Source organism: Pararge aegeria, chromosome 25 (assembly GCF_905163445.1).
Source record: "Pararge aegeria chromosome 25, ilParAegt1.1, whole genome shotgun sequence".
Lineage (NCBI taxonomy): Eukaryota > Metazoa > Arthropoda > Insecta > Lepidoptera > Nymphalidae > Pararge > Pararge aegeria.
The window spans coordinates 4,706,731-4,726,130 of record NC_053204.1 but is presented as its reverse complement, the minus strand read 5'-3'; the positions used below and the strand labels follow the sequence as shown (position 1 = coordinate 4,726,130).

General features: G+C 35.1%; 2 protein-coding genes across 5 annotated transcripts in view; one reads left to right on the top strand and one right to left on the bottom strand.

Moving 5' to 3' along the window:
- Positions 1-351: 351 nt before the first annotated feature.
- On the bottom strand, positions 352-2,926 carry LOC120634948 (zinc finger protein 320-like). 2 transcript variants are annotated; one of them, XM_039905848.1, is made up of 2 exons: positions 2,601-2,926; positions 352-1,797 (listed from the first exon to the last, which is right to left on the bottom strand). In XM_039905848.1, the coding sequence occupies exons 1-2, from the start codon at positions 2,766-2,768 to the stop codon at positions 556-558; spliced, it is 1,410 nt and encodes a 469-aa protein (XP_039761782.1). In that variant the 5' UTR covers positions 2,769-2,926; the 3' UTR covers positions 352-555. The 2 variants fall into 2 exon arrangements, with proteins under 2 accessions (XP_039761782.1, XP_039761783.1); XM_039905849.1 differs by having other exon boundaries at positions 2,582-2,711.
- A 284-nt stretch (positions 2,927-3,210) lies between these two features.
- LOC120634911 (glycerol kinase) overlaps positions 3,211-19,400 on the top strand; it is a 76,243-nt gene continuing 60,053 nt past the window's right edge. Inside the window, exon 1 of one of the 3 annotated variants that reach the window (XM_039905796.1) lies at positions 3,211-3,368. Coding sequence is in view for 2 of the 3 variants with exons in the window: in XM_039905794.1 (XP_039761728.1) it covers positions 16,006-16,051 (46 nt within the window). In the remaining variant the exon portion in view is untranslated. Of the gene's footprint in view, positions 3,369-15,945; positions 16,052-19,400 lie in introns of those variants that run through there. The other 2 variants (XM_039905794.1, XM_039905799.1) reach the window with 2 other exon arrangements.

Here is a 19,400-nt window from a genome sequence, read left to right as displayed (position 1 = left end):
GTCACGGAGGGTCACTGATTACTATGGTAACCATGGTAATGTCAGTAAGACGTGAGAACTCTACTCAAGGTCAAATATAATAATGTGATCTTTGAGAAGGGTCTTAATAATTTGTTTCCGTTTGTTTGTCCTAATACAAATACAAGAGAGATTCATTCATTACTTTCTAATTAGGAGAATTAAAAGATTGAAATATCATCATTATAATTTATTAAAAAAACTTTTGTACAGTTTACTTGCCAATAAATACATTATTAATTTTGAAATGTAATAACAATGCATAACAAAGCCAACAAAACTACCTTTACTAAATATTTTTCAACTTAGGTTCTATAAATTAAAAAAAATATATTAGTGCTAATATAACTTTATTTATAGATACATATAGTAGTTCAATATTCATTTGTGACAGCATATTTTAATGGTGTGGTAATGTGTCAATAGCTTTTAACAGTCCACTGCTGGGCTAAAGTTTTGCCATGAGCATTCATTAAGTACTAGACAATTATCAACAAAGGGCATGCATGATCAAAATTAGTAAGATGTTTCCCTGAACTATTTTGATTTGAATTCTGCCCATTGCAAAATTATGCCATCTGCCATTTTACTAGAACTAGTGTGACGACGTTTTACATGATCAGTTCTCCTGGATGCTGAGAGGAATCTGCTGTCGCAATATTCGCATTTGTATGGTCTTTCTCCTGTATGAATTCTTGTATGATATAACAATGATTCTTTCGTTATAAACCGTCCACCACATGTATTGCAAGGGAAATTTTTCTCCTGAGTATGCTTCACTATATGTGCTTTTAATCGGCTTTGTGCATAGAAGGATTTATTACACCATTTGCATACATGACCTTTGTAATTACAGTGTTCATATTGAATGTGCACGCGCAAGGAAACCTTCTGTGTGTACTTCTTATTACAGTAATCACACGTAAATCGAGCATTTGCTGGAGATGCTCTTGTTTTTTGACTGCATACATTTAATTCTTTATGTTTTTTATAAGCTGTTTTGCTTTTATAAACTCTGCCACAGTCCTGACAAACTATTTTCAAATGGTGTCCAATTTCATGCATTTTGAGAGTGTGACGATTATGAAATGTTTTACCACACTCACTGCATACAACTGTGCAGTGACTTAATTTTTTGTGCGCTTCCAAAAGAGTTAAAGAAGCAAATTTTTTATTGCATGTCGGACATTTGTGTATTTTTGGGGCATGAACTCTTATAAAATGATTTCTCAAACTGGTAACCGATGGATACAATTTCAAGCATTCTTTGCATTTTAATTTCTTAGTATCAGTTGTATCATAAATCATTTCCTTAGTTTTGATGGCAACAGAGTAGTATGGTCTTTTCCTAGGTTTAACAGGACCGTAAGCCAGGGCCTTTTGTATAGCATCTTCTAATTTCGTGTCATAACTATTTGGGTCTTCATTTAAACGTTTTTTTAAACTTATTATTTCTATTTCTTTTTTTATCTCCTTTTTAATGTTAGGCTTTGAATGTAATATACTGTACAGTCTTTTTAATGCAATATTTGGTGAAGTCACAACTTTGTCATGATAATAATAATTTGTTTCAAAATTATTTTGATCTAGTGTCACAAATAATGTTTTATCTTTGCTTAAAGATTCTGATGCTTTGTCGAGACATGTTGTAAGGCTGCAAATGGCATCCTCTAGTAGATCTGATGTTTCTCCAGCAGTCATTATGAAGTTAAAGCAGCCAACTGCTGATTGAGTACACTGCTTGCATAGAACTTCAAAGGTTGATAAATTATTGAAGGTCTGAAACAGAAAATAAAATTATAAATCAGTAACTGTGCAGACCAAGTATTTTTTTATTGCTGATACAGTTGAGGCAGTGGAGGACATGATGAGTCCAATAGTTCATTAAATAAAGGAAATTTCTTAGAACTTGTATATGTGCTTTCAAAATACAATCTTGTATTAGAAAAACATATGCAAAATCAACTAAGTGGCAAACTGGGGCAGAGTTATTATCTAAAAAGATTAAAAATGATATTATTTCTTTACGCATCTGATATAATTAAGTCTCACATCAATTTTAAAATTAATTTGTTTTGGTAATTATCGATGAAACACCCCATGTTAGCAACAGAGAACTTGGATAACGACTTTCATGATCGTTACCTGGGTTTCATTAATGTGTCTAAGTCATACATCAGGCACGCTTTAATATTTTTTTTTGATAGGGCTTGCCCATCTTCAAACCCTAGAAACGCCACTGAGTTGAGGTTGGTATGCTGAGACATATTTTTCTTACAGAATTAATAGTAGTTGGGTTTAAAAAAAATAATGTAACTCTAGTTGTGATTTCAATCCAATTCGGTAACTGGATGAATGAAAGAATTTTCCGAAGTTTTTTTGTTTACATAGTATTAATTGACAGAATGGAAACCATTGCCTATAAATAGAGCTATATACAATGGTTCAGACAAACTAAAATGAACCCTATTTAAGGCGGAGTGTGAGTTTTTAGGCTGTTCTCCTTTGAATGGTGAAATTGCAGTAGTATAACTTATATTAAGAGATGAAAGTTGGTTCAAACCTTGCCAAAAGAAACTCACTTCATAACCTAAAACAAGGGTTAAAACATCCTGAATTTTCATTGTATTTCCCTTCAAGACTACTTCATCCTCGATATTGATAGGATCTCCTTGTATTGTTTTTAAACATATGCAACAAAAATCGTGTTTTCGTGTTACAATTTTGTAGAGCAGGTTATTGGATATCATTGTATTTTTTGAGAAACAAGGAAACAGCTTTTTATTATTCAACTTTGTCCACACGGCAACACATAATATAATCGACGAGATACACAATTATTTACAGTTAAGTGCAAAAACTTTTACAGTTTACACTGCTGTCTGTTTTTATTTTTAGTTTGTTCAAAACTTAGATACACGACCACAGAATGACCACAGATCATTCAAAGATAGTACAAAACAATATTTTTAGTAATTTTTCACAGATAGTGCTCCGAGATCTTACGTTAGCAATCTGTGGTTCTAACCCTTATCTCCTTCTTCTTTTGATTTATGGCTTTTCGTAGTGCCAAAACAGCACAATGTACTTTGCCAGTGTCAAGTACCCTTATCTCCGTTATTCTCAGAGTTCTGCCTTGTATAATCTGCGCCCTTAGGTGTCAACTGTCAATCGCAATTCAAATGTCAAGCGTTAAGTGTCAAGTGTAGTTTAGGCTGTCGCTACATTTTCCATAATTCGGGAAAATTGGAAAATATTTTTTTACTGAAAAATATGTGTTTGACCGAACTGTGTTAAATTCCTTATTTGCTGTGGAAGTGAGCTATTAGCTAGAAACTGAAATAAAAAAGGTAAGTCTTTAACATGTTATAATATTTTGTGCTGTTTGGTTACACAATTTCAGTTTTGAAACCTTATTGTATGTTAAATTATTTTATTAGTATTTGTGCTAGAGACCACTATTATTGCTAACTAAGGTTTGTTACCAAAAAATGTACTGAACATTAATGATTATCGGAAATAATAAATTAATTTTCTATTTTAAGTATCTATAATTTGAAGTCCGGCTAGCGTTTTAGTCAAAACTAATTCCACTATTCAGCGTTTAAAACTGCCTAATATTATGAACTAGACAAATTAATGCTTTGTTAAGGTTATGTAACTTATTCTTGTTTTTGACCTTTTTGAATAAAGAAGGTTTGTTATTCTTTTAACCGACTTCAAAACTGAGGTTCTCAACTCGATTGTTATTTTATTTTTTTATGTACAAGCAGCACTGATTATGCTGAGAGCTCTGATCGGATTTATGTAATTCTTCTTTAATTTGATATTATTAGTTGCCATTAAGTCCCATAAGAGTTTAACATAGTCTGGCCGCATAGTTTTCTTCCTATTTAAGTTTTTACTTCTTAAACTTATATAAACTTTTACAAACCCATTACACTGTAAACTCTATATAATAACAACACAGAAAGGAATTTACATACTTTTATGTTATAGGAAGTTGTTGTTAAATGGAGAGAAGATAATCTCTGTTTTTGAAATAGATTTTTTTCATTTCAGACAAGTTTTATTTATTAAAAATCTATTTTTATTTGAAAACTATTGCATATAGTATATTATTCTTGTCTGACATCTTTCGTTGGGCCAGTAATTTTGTTGTATTTCTTTACTTATTTTATGTTTGAAAGATCTTCCATCCTCCTTTGCTTGTAGATTTTATTCTTTATTTTTCTATATTCCGGACATAGCAGAGCAACTAAATCCAAAGTGTCTATAAAAATCACTTTTCTTGCGCACATCAGTAAGATTTTTTTGTCAATACCCATATATTTCTCGTACTTGTCATGTCTGAAGTTTGAAAGATTGTGAGCGACTAAGAATTTGATAACAAATAATCCAGTAGTACACTATATTAATATCATGTCTTGTATAATGTTTAATGTCAGCTTTGATTCATTTGTCTTATGCATAAATAATGTAGTTCTATCTACTTAGTGTAATTGGCCCGCTTTACTAACAAGATGTAAAATAAATAAATAATAAATGGCTCTTACTTAAACTGCACATGCAATCAATACAAAGTTATAAACAAAAGAACAGATTTCTTAGATAGTTTGGTATGTATGATGCAAATAGTTGAGTTTATTAGGACTAGGATAATAAAACGAAAAAAAAATCTTCACTACGGCACACTTACTAATTTTGGCAACTTGAAAAGTACTTTCTATTATTAAATTCATTTATTTATTTAAATTGTTGACGTTATTGAGAGTGGATGTAATGCTATATAGAGCGTAATATTGTATGGAAGATAAGCGAAACCAACCAAAGCTTACTTGAGACGAGATTTTGACGCTTTAAGGACTTTATCCTTAAATTGAGTGAAACATAGTATCACTTAGTTTGATAATCTATCTTGATATCAAATAATCCTAATTTTATGAAATATAACAAGTTGTATTTGGAATCCTCATGGCTTTAGTTTTAAGTGAACCAACTGCCGACCAGCATTACTGTGTTTCAGTCTGAAGTGTGTGAATGCATCCTACTTATACCCTGCCCTGCAAAGTGTAGTAGGCAATAATTTTTCACTGGGCATCCACAAATATAATAAGTATGACAATACAAATATTTAAATATGTATGAATGCTTCATAAGGTACATTTGATTTGTACCGACGGTTTATCAGACCGAAGAGACCTTAAGGTTTGACTCAAATTTGACACTTACTAAACAAAGGCAAAAGCCATTTGAGATATCTAAAATTATAAAGGGCAATGTAACAAAGTTGTGCAATCAACAGTTTTATCATTTTGTACTTTGGAGTAACCTTTTGTTATCTTAATAATGTAAATTAGGGATGGCAAACCTTTTTACAACTTACTATTAACACAATCTCAGGTTATTTATGAATGGTTATGTGGTTTTTTTGGGTAAAATGTTGTCATTAGATAATCACAAAGTAACGAAGTAAAAATTACAGGAAAAGAATAATTACTGTTAGTACATAGAAGTAGTTTATTGCTGTTCTTATAAAATTTACTATTTTGCTCATAGCTACACAAAAACAACTAAATAAATACATGAGCACAGTGTTTATTTAATTTGGAATCCATGATAAGTATCCTCTATGTTGTTTTCATGGTGTATCTTGAAACTAGAACAAAATTCATGCTAGTGTGGTCTGTGCTATTCTTTTAGTAGTTCTGTTTCCTAAATTATAATTGTGGTTGCTTATACTTCGTTCGTGTTTATTACCGTTTTTTTTTACCAAGGCAACAGTTTGTTTACCTGCAGGGCTAGCATAGGCAGGAGACAATAATAATAACCCCCGATAATATTTCCCTTGACAGGGGATAAAATTAACGTGTCCACCTGCTAAAGGAACATTACATGAGATAGGAGAAGTTTAGTATAACTCAGGGATAAGCCTGCATAAAAACATCCAATAGCACTATATAAGCCTCAGTAATCTTCAAGGGTTGTCGATTTTCTCTACGCAATGGCGAGGACTGTGATTTGATTTGGAAATTTATATTTTCTGAATTTGATCTGCCCTGGCTAGTCGTCGCCATCCTATCGCAAACGTTTAAATGTTCCGCTACGATGCCACGTGGGAACTAATCAGGGGTATGATTTTAATATAACTGCCACACCCCTAACAGGTAAGCCCACTGTAATCTCGGATTGCATAAACACACACCAGCTTGGCTTTCTTGTAGTGAAAAAGAAAATGAATTTACAGTTAATCTCTAACCTTAATTTATATTTTTATTTTCTCTTACTAGAATAGCTAAATACGCTTCAATTCGAGTATTTGTACAGCTGTACCTACTGTTCACAAAATACGTTGAAATAGGTAGACGCAGCTTACTCGGCGAATAATTTATGGTTTTCCGTTCCCTATTGTGTTAAATATCTTTTTTATACGGCTGAGCATGGATTAGCGAGTTAAATGGTGACAGCAGCGTCTGGTGCCAGACCTTGCCTGTTTATGAGCCTTATGCTGTAGGGCTTTAGTTTAATTTGGTTTGCACTATCATAGTTTTCATATTTTATTTTAGGTATATAATACAGAAACATTTTTTTTGTTTCGTGGTTCGGTATCGTAATAGAACATGTTTGTCTGAGCATAAAAAAAGCAAATCATGGCTACTCGTGATAGGGTATCTACCCATGGGTCACTACTTTTTATTAGTGATCGATATATCTACCTAAATAAATAAGAATCAGAGGTCGCAAATCGTGCGCAGCGTGCGACGCGCTCGGCGCTGGTGGTGTGGCGCGGCTGTGGAGGGGCGAAAATGCAAGACACGCGTATCGCCTAGTGTTCGCGCAGAGAACGCTCTGTATGATTTATTTCTTATTCTGTGTCCTAACAAAGCTATTGTCCACCTACCGTAACTCATTATGTCTGGCCGAGTGACGTGGAGTTGCGAAAATAGCTTTTAACGTGGCGTGAGACGGTGTGACATCGAGTTGCACGTGACATCGTTTAAAATTGTTTTCGTTCGCGTAAAATTATTTATTTCTATCAACTTTAAAGCATTATTGCTTGCAAAAGCAAAACATACCCGAATATGTTATATTGATCTTTATAATATGATAATTTGATCTTTATAAAAATCTCATTTAAAGTTCACCATCCCTGTTAGATGTATATAATTATGATGCAAAATGTATTAAACTACTAGCTGTCCGCGACTTCGTCTGCTTTTGATTTTGTTTTTTTATGTGGCATTCAATTTAGTTGTAGTTAAACTACAACTAAATTCATCATTAGGTTCATCATCCCTTTTTTTTTGTCGTTGTGGAAAAGCTTTATGGCTACCTCTGTCCTTTTGGGCAGGACAGAGGTTATGTGGGACTCGTTTATCCGAACTTAAAACCACCACGGCATGTCCCTCTCGTTGGCTTTAGTAGACGTCCGGGAAACCCGTTGTATAGGTACTGCCCAAAGGTTCAACATCCCTGGGATATATAATGATGCAAATAGTAATAAACTATTAAACAAATATTTTTGTTTATTGCTTCAAACGTAAAGAAATCATTAACTTATTTAATCAACAATATTAGCTGTGCAGTTTGGAACTATCGATGGCGATATCGCAGGATTTTGAAGCCTTTCTTATGTCTTCATAAAAATACCTAATCCTTGCAGTGGCGATACTTTGACTTTGATTTTGACTTTGAGGAGTGTGGGTTCTAGCGTAGGTAATTTCAAGTTTGTACGGAGAAAAAGTGCAAGAAGTTATTTTTTTTTTTATATATAATCCATTGAATTTCGATCACCAGGGTCGCTCGGTGGACATTAAAATATTGAATTACAACTTGTTTTCAGACACACTTCGTAAGGCTCTGAAAGACGTATAGACAGACAAACAGAAGGGTTGACGGGCAGCAGGACAAAGTGAAATTCCTTTCACCCAAGTTAACATCGCTTCGACAGTGCAAAAAACCTTAGTAATAAGAGGTACTAACCAAAGAGGTACAAACAACAAGTCGACGGACAGCCGAACTAGGGTCAATTTCGCCCCGATTAACATTGCTTCGACCGGGTAAGAAACCTTAGCAATGAGAGGTTAAAACAACAGGTCGATGGAAAGCCGAACAAGGTTAAATTTCACCTAACTTAACATTGATTCGACCGGGCATAAAACCATAGCAATAAGAGTTTCATACCACAAAAGGTATCTACCTATTTATGATGTCCTGGTATCTTGTTGCAGACGGATGCTTCTTCTAATTGCGTATTCTTAACTCCTCGTCAGAGGTAGGTCGAGAGGCGCATGCGGATGTAACCGCGTGTCGTCCCGATTTCTATTAGAGGATCTAATCATCCGGAGGGTGTCTAGGTGATCTAATCGATTAATGAAAATACCTACACTTACACATATTGCAAAGATTTTGCTATCTTGTCTCATAAAGGACTCGAAAGAAGGAAGAGAAGAAAGATCGAAAATGCACCGGTATATAAAAATATCCACCGACACAATGTCATATCAATAAAAAAATTACAGTTTTGGCTTCAGTATCGTTTATAATCTTCAATGTACAGATTCGACCCGTTACAGTATTATTTTATATAGATAGAGATATAGACTACTTTAAACCTTTTGCGGCTGTTTGTCCGACACACTACACTACAAGTACCTAATGTTTCACATATATGTTTTGGTGTATACCACTTGCCCCAACCCCAATATGCCAGAAGCTGTTTACGATACTTAAACCAGATAAAACATGTTCACAAAGCCCAATTAGGAAGCTACAAATTTTGATTAGCGACAAAATATGTTCACAGTGCCCATTTATGTATAAGCACGTCTATGACAAATTAGCGTAGGTATGTACAAAAATAGAATTCAACGAGGAAGTAAGTTCATACCGACTAATGTACCAAAGCGGTTCGGATGTACTGGAGCGGTAATGGCCTAGTGGTTCGGACTTCGGCTTTACTTTCAGAGTCCGAATTCGAATCCCAGTACGAATCTCTAACTTTTCTAATTTATATCCGTTTTAAGCAATCAAAATGTCACTTGCATCAACGGTGGACGAAACCTGCATGCCGGAGAGTTCTCCATAATAATCTCAAAGGCCAGGTTCCACCAATCCGCACTGGGCCAACGAGGTGGACTATGGCCTTAACCCTTCTCATTGTGGAAGTACATCCGTGCCCTATAGGGGACCGGTAATGGGTTGAAATGATGAATGTACTGAAACTATTTATCCTTGAACTTGATACTTTAAAACAGTGAACCTTAATTTGCTTATAATCTATAAGATTTGCTGGCTCGCAATCTAGGAGTCATCCTTGAGACTAGGTGTTGAATATCGTTATGAAAGGATGTAGGTATTTTAGGTCGCTGGGTTTTAATGTATTTAAATCCTGTCCAGCCTTCGTCGAATTGATTCGTACGTGTATATAATATAATATTACTTAGACTTACCAAATGGGACAGTGCTCGTGTGATATAGCGCTATATCACACGAGCACACCAATGGTTTTAATCTATGAATTAATTGTTCACAAAGCCGGCCGGCACTCCTTTTCTTCGTTAATAAAAACAAGAATATTAAAGAATAGAAATTTGTGAGGAAGATATTCCCTTCACACCGTAGTTCTTGTAACCAGTCACTTAAACTTCTAATGGCCGCGGTAACAGTTTGCGCGCACTTTTCTCACCCCCGATTGGCTGTTGTTATGTTGGTACGATAAAGATTATACAGGGAGGACAGCGTAAAAAACAAAAGATAAACTATAAAATATAATGTCATAGACAATTTAAGTAAAACATATAGATAATTGTATAATGTGTATTATACAAATTAACTAACAAACTGAACAATAGGAATACTTGAACATCAGCTTAAAATGCATCTTACCTATATTGTATTTAAGCTCAAATTTGCCTACAATTATTTAGTTAGGGCTTTGATTTGCGAATCTATAACGAGTGATATTATACTTTGACGGTTTAGTTCGATATGCAAAGAAGACTGCTCAGTTGCGAGCGAGCTTAGTATTTTTGTACTTGGAATGTTTAAGAGTCTAGTAAAAGTTTGTTTATGGAACCAAGCACCTGCTAAGTTTTTGGTAGTTGTGTTGAATGTTGATTGGCGTACCGCGTGTAGAGTCACCATAAGAGACTGCAGTTCTGAATTTAATTTCCGAATGTTCAACTGCTCAGTCGCTTGCCACTGTGGAACTCCAACCATGATTGGTGATTACATCAGACATTACCATTGTTATTGGCTGAATTAAAGATCATATTCCAGCCAAATGTGTATTATGGCTGGACTGTTTTTAGCCATACGGAAGAATTACAATGTCGCCGACAAATATATGTTAGTAGTTCCCCGAGTCTAAAATTACGCTATCTAAATCACATACGTATGAATTGTGAGACTTTCAAAATTCAAAAAAAATCAAAATTCATTTATTTCAAGTAGGCCTAATACAAGCACTTTTGAAACGTCAAGTCTGTCCGTGTGTAGTGACTCTACCACCGGTTCGGAAGGCAGATTCTACCGAGAAGAAGCCGGCAAGAAACTCAGCAGTTGCTCTTTTCCAACATCAAAAATTTACATTTTATATTTTAACATTCATTTTTCTATCTTGTGAGAGATGAAAGCGGAGCCGGATGCTTCCAAGCAACCTTGTCATTAAGAAACTCATCAATTGTATAATAACCTCGCTGTAATAAATGTGTTTTAACACCTTCTTTAAACTTATGGATTGGTAGGTCCAAAATTACCTTAGGAATCATATTATAAAAGCGTATACTCAATCCCACAAATGACTTCTGCACCTTTCGCAGACGATATGCAGATGTCACTAATTTATGACCATTTCTTGTAAGTCGACTGTTTATATCCACTTTTTGTTTATAAAATTATAATATATATAATTGTTTGGTTATAAATGTATTGTGAGGCTACCGTAAGTATACCAATTTCTTTAAATTTTTCACGGAGGGATTCACGTGATTTAAGTTTATATATTGACCGTACAGCTCTTTTCTGCAATATGAATATAGTTTCAATATCAGCAGCTTTGCCCCATAATAAGATCCCGTAAGACATCACACTATGAAAGTACGCGAAGTAAACAAGTCTTGCTGTTTCTACGTCAGTAATCTGTCTAATTTTCCTTACGGCGTAGGCAGCCGAGCTTAGTTTACCTGCTAGAGTATCTATATGGGTACCCCACTGAAGCTTACAATCCAAGGTTATGCCCAGAAAAACTGTGGAATCTTCCATTTTTAGTGATTCTCCATTTATTATTATATTTTTATTAACTTTCTTTACATTTGGTAAAATAAATTCCACACACTTAGTTTTTTTTGCATTTAAAAGTAAATTATTGACAGTAAACCAGTGCGACACATGCGACATAGCACGGCTTACATCGTCAGAGTTGTCTCTACCTCTATCAGTTTTAAAAATTAGAGATGTATCATCAGCAAACAGTACAATGTCACAGGTTTCACTGACATGGTGTGGTAGATCATTTATATACACCAAAAATAGAAAGGGACCCAAGATTGAACCCTGTGGGACACCCATTGGCGTAGCCGACCCCTGCGACTTAATGTCTTTTATGCAAACCCTTTGGGTTCTGTCACTGAGATAAGAGGCAACCAAATTTAGTGCAACGTTTTTGATACCATAATGGGCTAGTTTAAGAAGCAAGGTTTTATGATCGACACAATCGAATGCTTTGGATAGATCACAAAAAACACCAATGGCATTCTGCGAACGTTCCCAGGCATCGTACACATGTTTTAAAAGTTTAGCGCCTGCATCCGTGGTGCTACGACCTTTAGTAAAACCGTACTGCTCCGGATGTAGTAAGTTATTTACATTGAAGTGATTCAAAAGTTGATTTAATATAATTTTTTCAAAGACCTTACTAAGAGCTGGTAAGATTGAAATGGGTCTGTAATTGTTAATGTCGTTTTTATTGCCAAATTTCAAGGCTCTGAAGTGTGGCGATAAAAGAATTGTGTACATAACAATGAATATTATTATAAAATGTGGTTGTATCAAAGTGATCTAAGTTCTCTAGTTCTCTCTCTCTCTCTCTTTTTTTGTTTTATTTTTTATCAATTTCTAAAGTGGATAAATAATTAAACTTTTGATAAATATAAATTCATATTTGCCAGATATTTTATTATACAGGATGTTTGGTGCATCGTGTGCCAAATCGAATCTGATGATTGGAGGGGTCTTTGGCTATCTCTTCAGCCCTCGTAAAAAAATCTTGCTCAAACGGTTTTTTTTATACTGATTTTAAATTGTTTTTTTAAAAATTGTAAAAATTCTACATTTAAATTTTAATAAAAAATAAAGTTGTTAAGTATTAATTAATTTTCTTTTTAATCTTTAATTTGTAACGTTTTACGCTTCTTTTGAAACTAGAATTACACGCCAGCAACATCTAGTTTTTGTTTTACAGCCCCGCAAAGTTTTTTTTACGTAAAAAAATAAGCTTGAACGTCAACTTTCGGTTTTAATAAAAAAAAAACTAAAAGTGATCATGTTCTTCCAATTTTTTTAAAACATCTCTGGACTGTCCCCTTTCTAATGGTGTGCAATATGCCATGAAAAGTAATTAGTAACATCACTAATTTTCAAATTTTCTAAACTTGGTCGCAATTTTCTAATATTCAACAGGTGAAAGAAAAACAAGGGTTTGCGTAAATAACACTCACAATTCACAAGGCAGATGACATTTTCTGTCTCTTTCATAAAGTTATACGCCCGTTGTTCGTTTAAACAGGCAAAAATAGTTTTTTCACTCTAGTGAAGCGAAATCTATCTTCTATTCCTTTCTTGCATAGTGCAAACCTGTTTGAACCAATCGCGAACGGGCCCCGCGTCGCGTCGACACGGCGGCCATCTTATTTTTTAGTCGAGACATCACTGCCTCTGCTGCCTAACGTGTGTGCTAGCTTACTGTACTCCACGATTCTTTTATTTAGTTTTCGTTAAGTTTTGTTGTTTTTTGTTACGTTTTATTTACTTTTGGTGTTATTGTTAAACTTTGTTGACTTTTTTGTTGTTGCAATGACGACATACTCTAACGAGGAATATGCGGACATCATAATGGTTTATGGTGCAGCCCGTGGTGTCGCTCGTGCAGCGCAACGACTTTACCAGGAACGCTTTCCTGGTCGACGATTACCTGGCCGCAGAGTCTTCCAAGACACATACCGACGTTTACGCGAGACTGGGAGTGTCAATTTTCATGAACCAAGGGGACATGTTGTGCGACATAATGTTGAAGTGGACGAGAGAATACTGGCACTTTTTGAGGAAGACGACACAAGAAGCATTAGATATGTGGCGGCACAACTTGATATTTCAATATGGAAAGTGTGGAAAGTCCTTCGACAAAACGAAAAATATCCATTCCACGAGACTCCGGTTCAAGGTACGTAATTTAAAACCTTTGTTTGACGTTGCCTTTGTTTAGCAGGTATCCATAATCTTCTAGTGCAATTAATTACTGCTCAAGGGGAATTAAAAAGATTTTTGGTTGTTGCAGGTCTTGAGGGTGGCGACTTTGACAGACGAATGCACTTTTGTCGGTTTTTGTTACACACAGATGTGGATAATCCTGATTTTTTAAAAAGAATACTGTGGACTGACGAATCCAAATTTACCAGAGAAGGGATTCTTAACTTGCACAATTTACACCATTGGGCACCGAAACGGCAAAACCCACATGCCAAAAGACAGCAATCTTTTCAAAGACGGTTTAGTGTGAACGTTTGGGCAGGAGTGATTGGGAATCAGGTAATTGGACCGCACTACCTGCCTGATAACTTAAATGGCGATAATTATTTAGAGTTCCTGCAAAATGATCTGCCGGAATTATTGGCCGAGGTGCCCGTGTTTAATGAAGATGTGCCCATAGTATTTCAAAATGACGGCTGTCCCGCGCATTGGCGTTTAACTGTGAGGGAATACCTCGATAATGTGTTCCCCAATTCGTGGATTGGGCGCGATGGGCCTATTGCATGGCCTCCACGTTCCCCAGACTTAACTCCGTTAGATTTTTATGTCTGGGGACGTGCCAAAGAGCTAGTATACGCCACAGAAGTCCCAACGAGGGAGGTACTAATACAACGCATAGAAGCGGCCTTCGGTACAATTAAGAACGAAATACGGCTTCGGACTACAACTGTAACAATACGTCAAAGATGTCGGGCCTGCATTCGAAACAGGGGTGAACAATTTGAGCAGAATTTGTAAAAATTATGAAATAAATGTTTCAAATGCAATGTATTATTTTTATTTCAAGTAAAACCTACGAAATTTAAAAATTTTACCTGCTTGTGAGTTTTATTTACGCAAAAACTTGTTTTTCTTTCATCTGTTGAATATTAGAAAATTGTGACTAAGTTTAGAAAATTTGAAAATTAGTGATGTTACTAATTACTTTTCATGGCATATTGCACACCATTAGAAAGGGGACAGTCCAGAGATGTTTTAAAAAAATTGGAAGAACATGATCACTTTTAGTTTTTTTTTTATTAAAACCGAAAGTTGACGTTCAAGCTTATTTTTTTACGTAAAAAAAACTTTGCGGGGCTGTAAAACAAAAACTAGATGTTGCTGGCGTGTAATTCTAGTTTCAAAAGAAGCGTAAAACGTTACAAATTAAAGATTAAAAAGAAAATTAATTAATACTTAACAACTTTATTTTTTATTAAAATTTAAATGTAGAATTTTTACAATTTTTAAAAAAACAATTTAAAATCAGTATAAAAAAAACCGTTTGAGCAAGATTTTTTTACGAGGGCTGAAGAGATAGCCAAAGACCCCTCCAATCATCAGATTCGATTTGGCACACGATGCACCAAACATCCGGTATACCTATTTAATGGATAGTTTTCAAGAAACAATTAAAATTATATTTGATTAACAACCAACGTTCATGACATGGAGTTGGTGGGTATTTTGATATAAATACGACTGCGTTATCGATGCACCTCAGTCCTAAATGGACTCGAACGATGCAAAGATACCTCCCGGTGTCTTAGTCGTTTATGAATAGTTATATTTAATATACACTTGTGACAATGTGATAAAATATAATCCGTCTTCTCAGACCGGGGTACTTTGGAAGCCTCGTTGCGTCATAGCTAACTTATGCAATTTAAGTTGATGAATCATCATCATCATCATCATATCAACCCATTGCCGGCCCACTACAGGGCACGGGTCTCCTCCCACAATGAGAAGGGGTTAACAGTGGCGTTCCTAGGGTCTTGAATAAGAGCCTATATAAGGCAGTATTGATGTGCCAAATAACAAACATCAACTCATCTTTGAAAAACACTACGATTATGGTCCACACGCGAGTTATGATTAGAAATTTCGATTGATAATAAAAGCCTGGCTTTTCGGCTTCTATGGTAGTACCGCCACTGGGTTAAGGACGTAGTCCACCACGCTGGCCCAGTGCGGATTGGTGGACAGTTGATTAAAAGTAAAAGTCTAATCATTCTTTATTCAAATAAGTGCTTATTTGAATAAAGAATGATTAGACTTTTACTTTTAATCAACTGTCCACCAATATAAATGGCACTTGTGATGCCATTACATTACATACAAAATGTGTACACTGTGCATATTAGCGAAACGACGGCGATTGATACATTCGTTAACTTAAAACAAAAGCTACGAGGGTTCCAAACGCATCAGGTCTAAGAAAAAGCCCACAACAAACTTAGCAGGGTGATGGTGAATAAAATTTTCATCTAAACAAACTGCATATTTCTTGTATTACAAGTAACTCTAAATTTAGAGTGTCAGTGCACATGCATAATGAAAATGATAAGTACAACTATTTTTGCTATGCTCGTGACATTTATTATATTGGCCAAGTCCGATCGGAGCGGGACCTAGATCTAAAAGTGTAATTTAGTGCATTGATTGTTTTTGTGATGCGCGGGTGAATCGAACGGTATTATGAATGAGACCAGGCGGATTTTGCGGAGGCAGCACTCGATTCATGGTATTTTGCACGTTTATTTACTAATACTTTAATCTTTAATCGTATAAGGTAACGGATTTTTTTTCGCGTTTAATCATTTTATAGAATACTAGCTGTTGCCCGCGACTTCGTCTGCGTTTGATATTGTTTTTAAAGTATTCAGTATCGCTAAGCCTTAAATGAGTATAGTAGTATATATATAACATGTGACTGTCAATTAATTATAGACAAATAATTTGCAATAAAATAAAATTGCGACGATAATTAAAGATCTAAGCTATCCTATCTCTTAAGTTGGACCAGACTGCTCACGGTGTGTCAATTTAATTTAAAATCGGTTCAGTAGTTTAGGAGTCCATCGCGGACAAACATCGTGACAGGAGATTTATATATATTAAGATAATATAAACTCCCTATATAGTCTGAAGTGGCGATAGCGCATAAGGTCGAGCTCGACTTCACATTCGTGGGCAGAGTTCGAATCCCAGCACGCAACTCTAACTTCTCGAAGTTATGTGCGTTTTTTAAGTAATTGAAATTTCATTTGCCTTTATCCTTGGTTGCCCGGAAGAAATCGCTAACGATAAGGCCACCAAATTGTACTCTGTGCTCTATGTTTATATCTCTGTGTGAACAATAACAGTGCATTCATTCATTCATTCAATTGCTTCAACGGTGAAGGAAAACATCGCAAGGAAACCTGCATGCCTGAGAGTTCTACATAATGTTCTTGTGTGGAGTCCACCAATCCGCACTGGGCCAGCGTGGTGGACTAAGGCCTTTTAAACCCTTCTCATTGTGGGAAGAGACCACTGTTCTGTAGTGGGCCGGTAATGGGTTGATGAGATGATGAGGATATATATAGTCTGTGATTGAAAACAAGAATTAGTATTTATAGTGTTATTATATATATATATATATATATATATATATATATATATATATATGTGCTATTTATGACTCTATTATTTTATTTATGAAGCAAATGTCAATAATAATTGATCATACACCCTATTCATTAATTCAATGCATAGTGTTACAGTAATTTTATAAAGTGGGTAAATAATTAAACATTTGATTAATAACATTTGGTTCATGACATGGAATTGGTGGGTATTTTGATATTAATACGACTGCATTATGGATATACTCGTCCTACATGGACTCGAACGATTCAAAGATACCTCCCGGTGTCTTAGTCAATAGTTTAATTGTAAAAATGAGATACGCATTTAGTGCTTTGTTTATTTTAGTGGAATATAGTACCAGAATAATACATTTACATCTTACTCACATTCGAGGGAAGCTGGGAGAAATCTCTATTGTAGGGATTAGCTGTTCCAGTGTACTTTTTATTAATTCTAGTATTTTTTTTAAAATGTGTACAAGAACAATAAATAATAAATAAATAAATCTATGAATGCTTAAGGCTGCAGTGTGACGAATTTCGACATTGTCCGTTAATGACAAATGTGGAGTCTATCTATATATATGTCTTTCTGTCTCTCTCCCTCTCGTTCCTTTAATACTGAAGATCGATAACGTCTAGTGGTACCTAAGCATGTTCAACTGCAGATCACGCGGTCCTGACCTTCCTTCTATCTAGTCCAAGTCGGGTTAGTGAAAAATATTTAATATAAAAAAATCTTAGTACCCGCATGGAGTAAGAAATTGGTGGTTCGCGTGGCTCGGAGAGCACTTTATGTCATTCAGGTCGTGTCGGAGCTTGGAATAGAAAATGCATCCGTGTTTATGCACATATTTGTGCACTATAATATCTCCTGCGTACTTAGTTGAAAAATCGCTGGATATTGACCATCGTGACCGAAATTGGTTAAGATTACTGTCTACTGTACTGTACTGAAGATGGTACTGGCGAGATTCAACGCTCGTCGAGAGTTGTCGCTATCGGCTTGTGTCTTCCATTATCTGCACTTTAAAATTCCCCGCAATCTACTAAACATCTGGTGGATATAGTTTTCACGTGATCGAAACGCAAGCTTTTCTTTTTGTCGTGGTGGAAATGCTTTATTGCTACCGACCCTTGGGCAGGACGGAGTTTATGTGGGACTGACCTCTCTAAAGGGGTATACCCTAAATAACTAAAAACCACTACGGCGTGTCCCTCTTGTTGGGTTTGTTTGACGCCTGGGGAGCATCTTAACGCAGACCTCGACTGTTTTTGTTTTGTAAGCGAATTATGAATAAGACTACGCGCGTTTTCGAGGCAACATCAAAATATTTATGATACCTATTTTTCTTTTCACACGCTTTTTATTAGCTTCACTTGTATGTATGTTTATATGTAATCTTTATTTATTTGGGACTTTTATCCAACACGGATATGCCAGCCCCATCGTCCCTTAAGTAACTAGTAAACAAAAAGACCACAGAAGGTTTCAGGTCTGTTGTTGAGATATTTGTGCATAGGCAGCAATAACAGATTTTATCTGTTACATTTCCCTTATATTAATATAATTATTAGGACAAATCTTGAGATATGGTAAGCGTAACTGTACGTACGGTACATATTTATCTTTCTATAAGAGAGATAATTAAACGATGCGTCGTTTCTGTTGTGGTGCTTCATCGATGAAGCACCATCAAATAATGAACGAATGAATGAAAATAATGGACTATTTATAGAAAAGTTTGGTACATTACGTATTCACTGTTATTTACATTTAACAAGTTTTGCTGCATGAGGTTGAAAAAATTTAAACTATGTCTGACTAAAGTACTATCTGCTTCAGACAATTCAGTAAAATAAATAGGTATAGAAAAAAAATAAAAAGTTATCTTTGAAGAAAATTTAGAGTACGAGTAGATAAACAAGCTTTAATTAAAATATAAATTTAATTTTAATACTGTACTCGACGACTCTTAGAAATCTTCAGAAATGCAATGTCATCTTCTGATATAAAATCTGGGCCTTTCACACTCCAAAGTCATATTATGTATATTTTATGAATTTACTAGATACCCGCGGTTGATTGGTTATAACGTGAAGGAAAGACGATATTTGTTGCCTAAATTCGAATGTTCCGTTAAACCACCCTTGGGAATTCTATGTTTTTTCCAGGACACATAAAGTAGCCTATGTTACTCTTCGTCCTTTCAACTAACTATGATTTTTTCCACGACACAAAAAGTAGCCGATGCTACTCTGCGTCCTTTCAACTAACTCTGATGTTTATCAACGACACAAAAAGTTGCCTATATTACTCTTCGTCCTTTCAACTAACTCTGATGGTGTTCAAGGATACAAAATGTAGCCTATGTTACTCTCCGTCCTTTCAACTAACTATGATTTTTTCCACGACACAAAAAGTAGCCGATGTTACTCTCCGTCCTTTCAACTAACTCTGAT

Excerpts from the sequence above, each read along its gene's own strand:
- LOC120634948 (XM_039905848.1), bottom strand. The coding sequence starts at position 2,768 with ATGATATCCAATAACCTGCTCTACAAAATTGTAACACGAAAACACGAT. Across the intron at positions 1,798-2,600 it reads CCCTTGTTTTAGGTTATGAA|ACCTTCAATAATTTATCAAC; the intron begins GTGAGTTTCTTT and ends TTTCTGTTTCAG.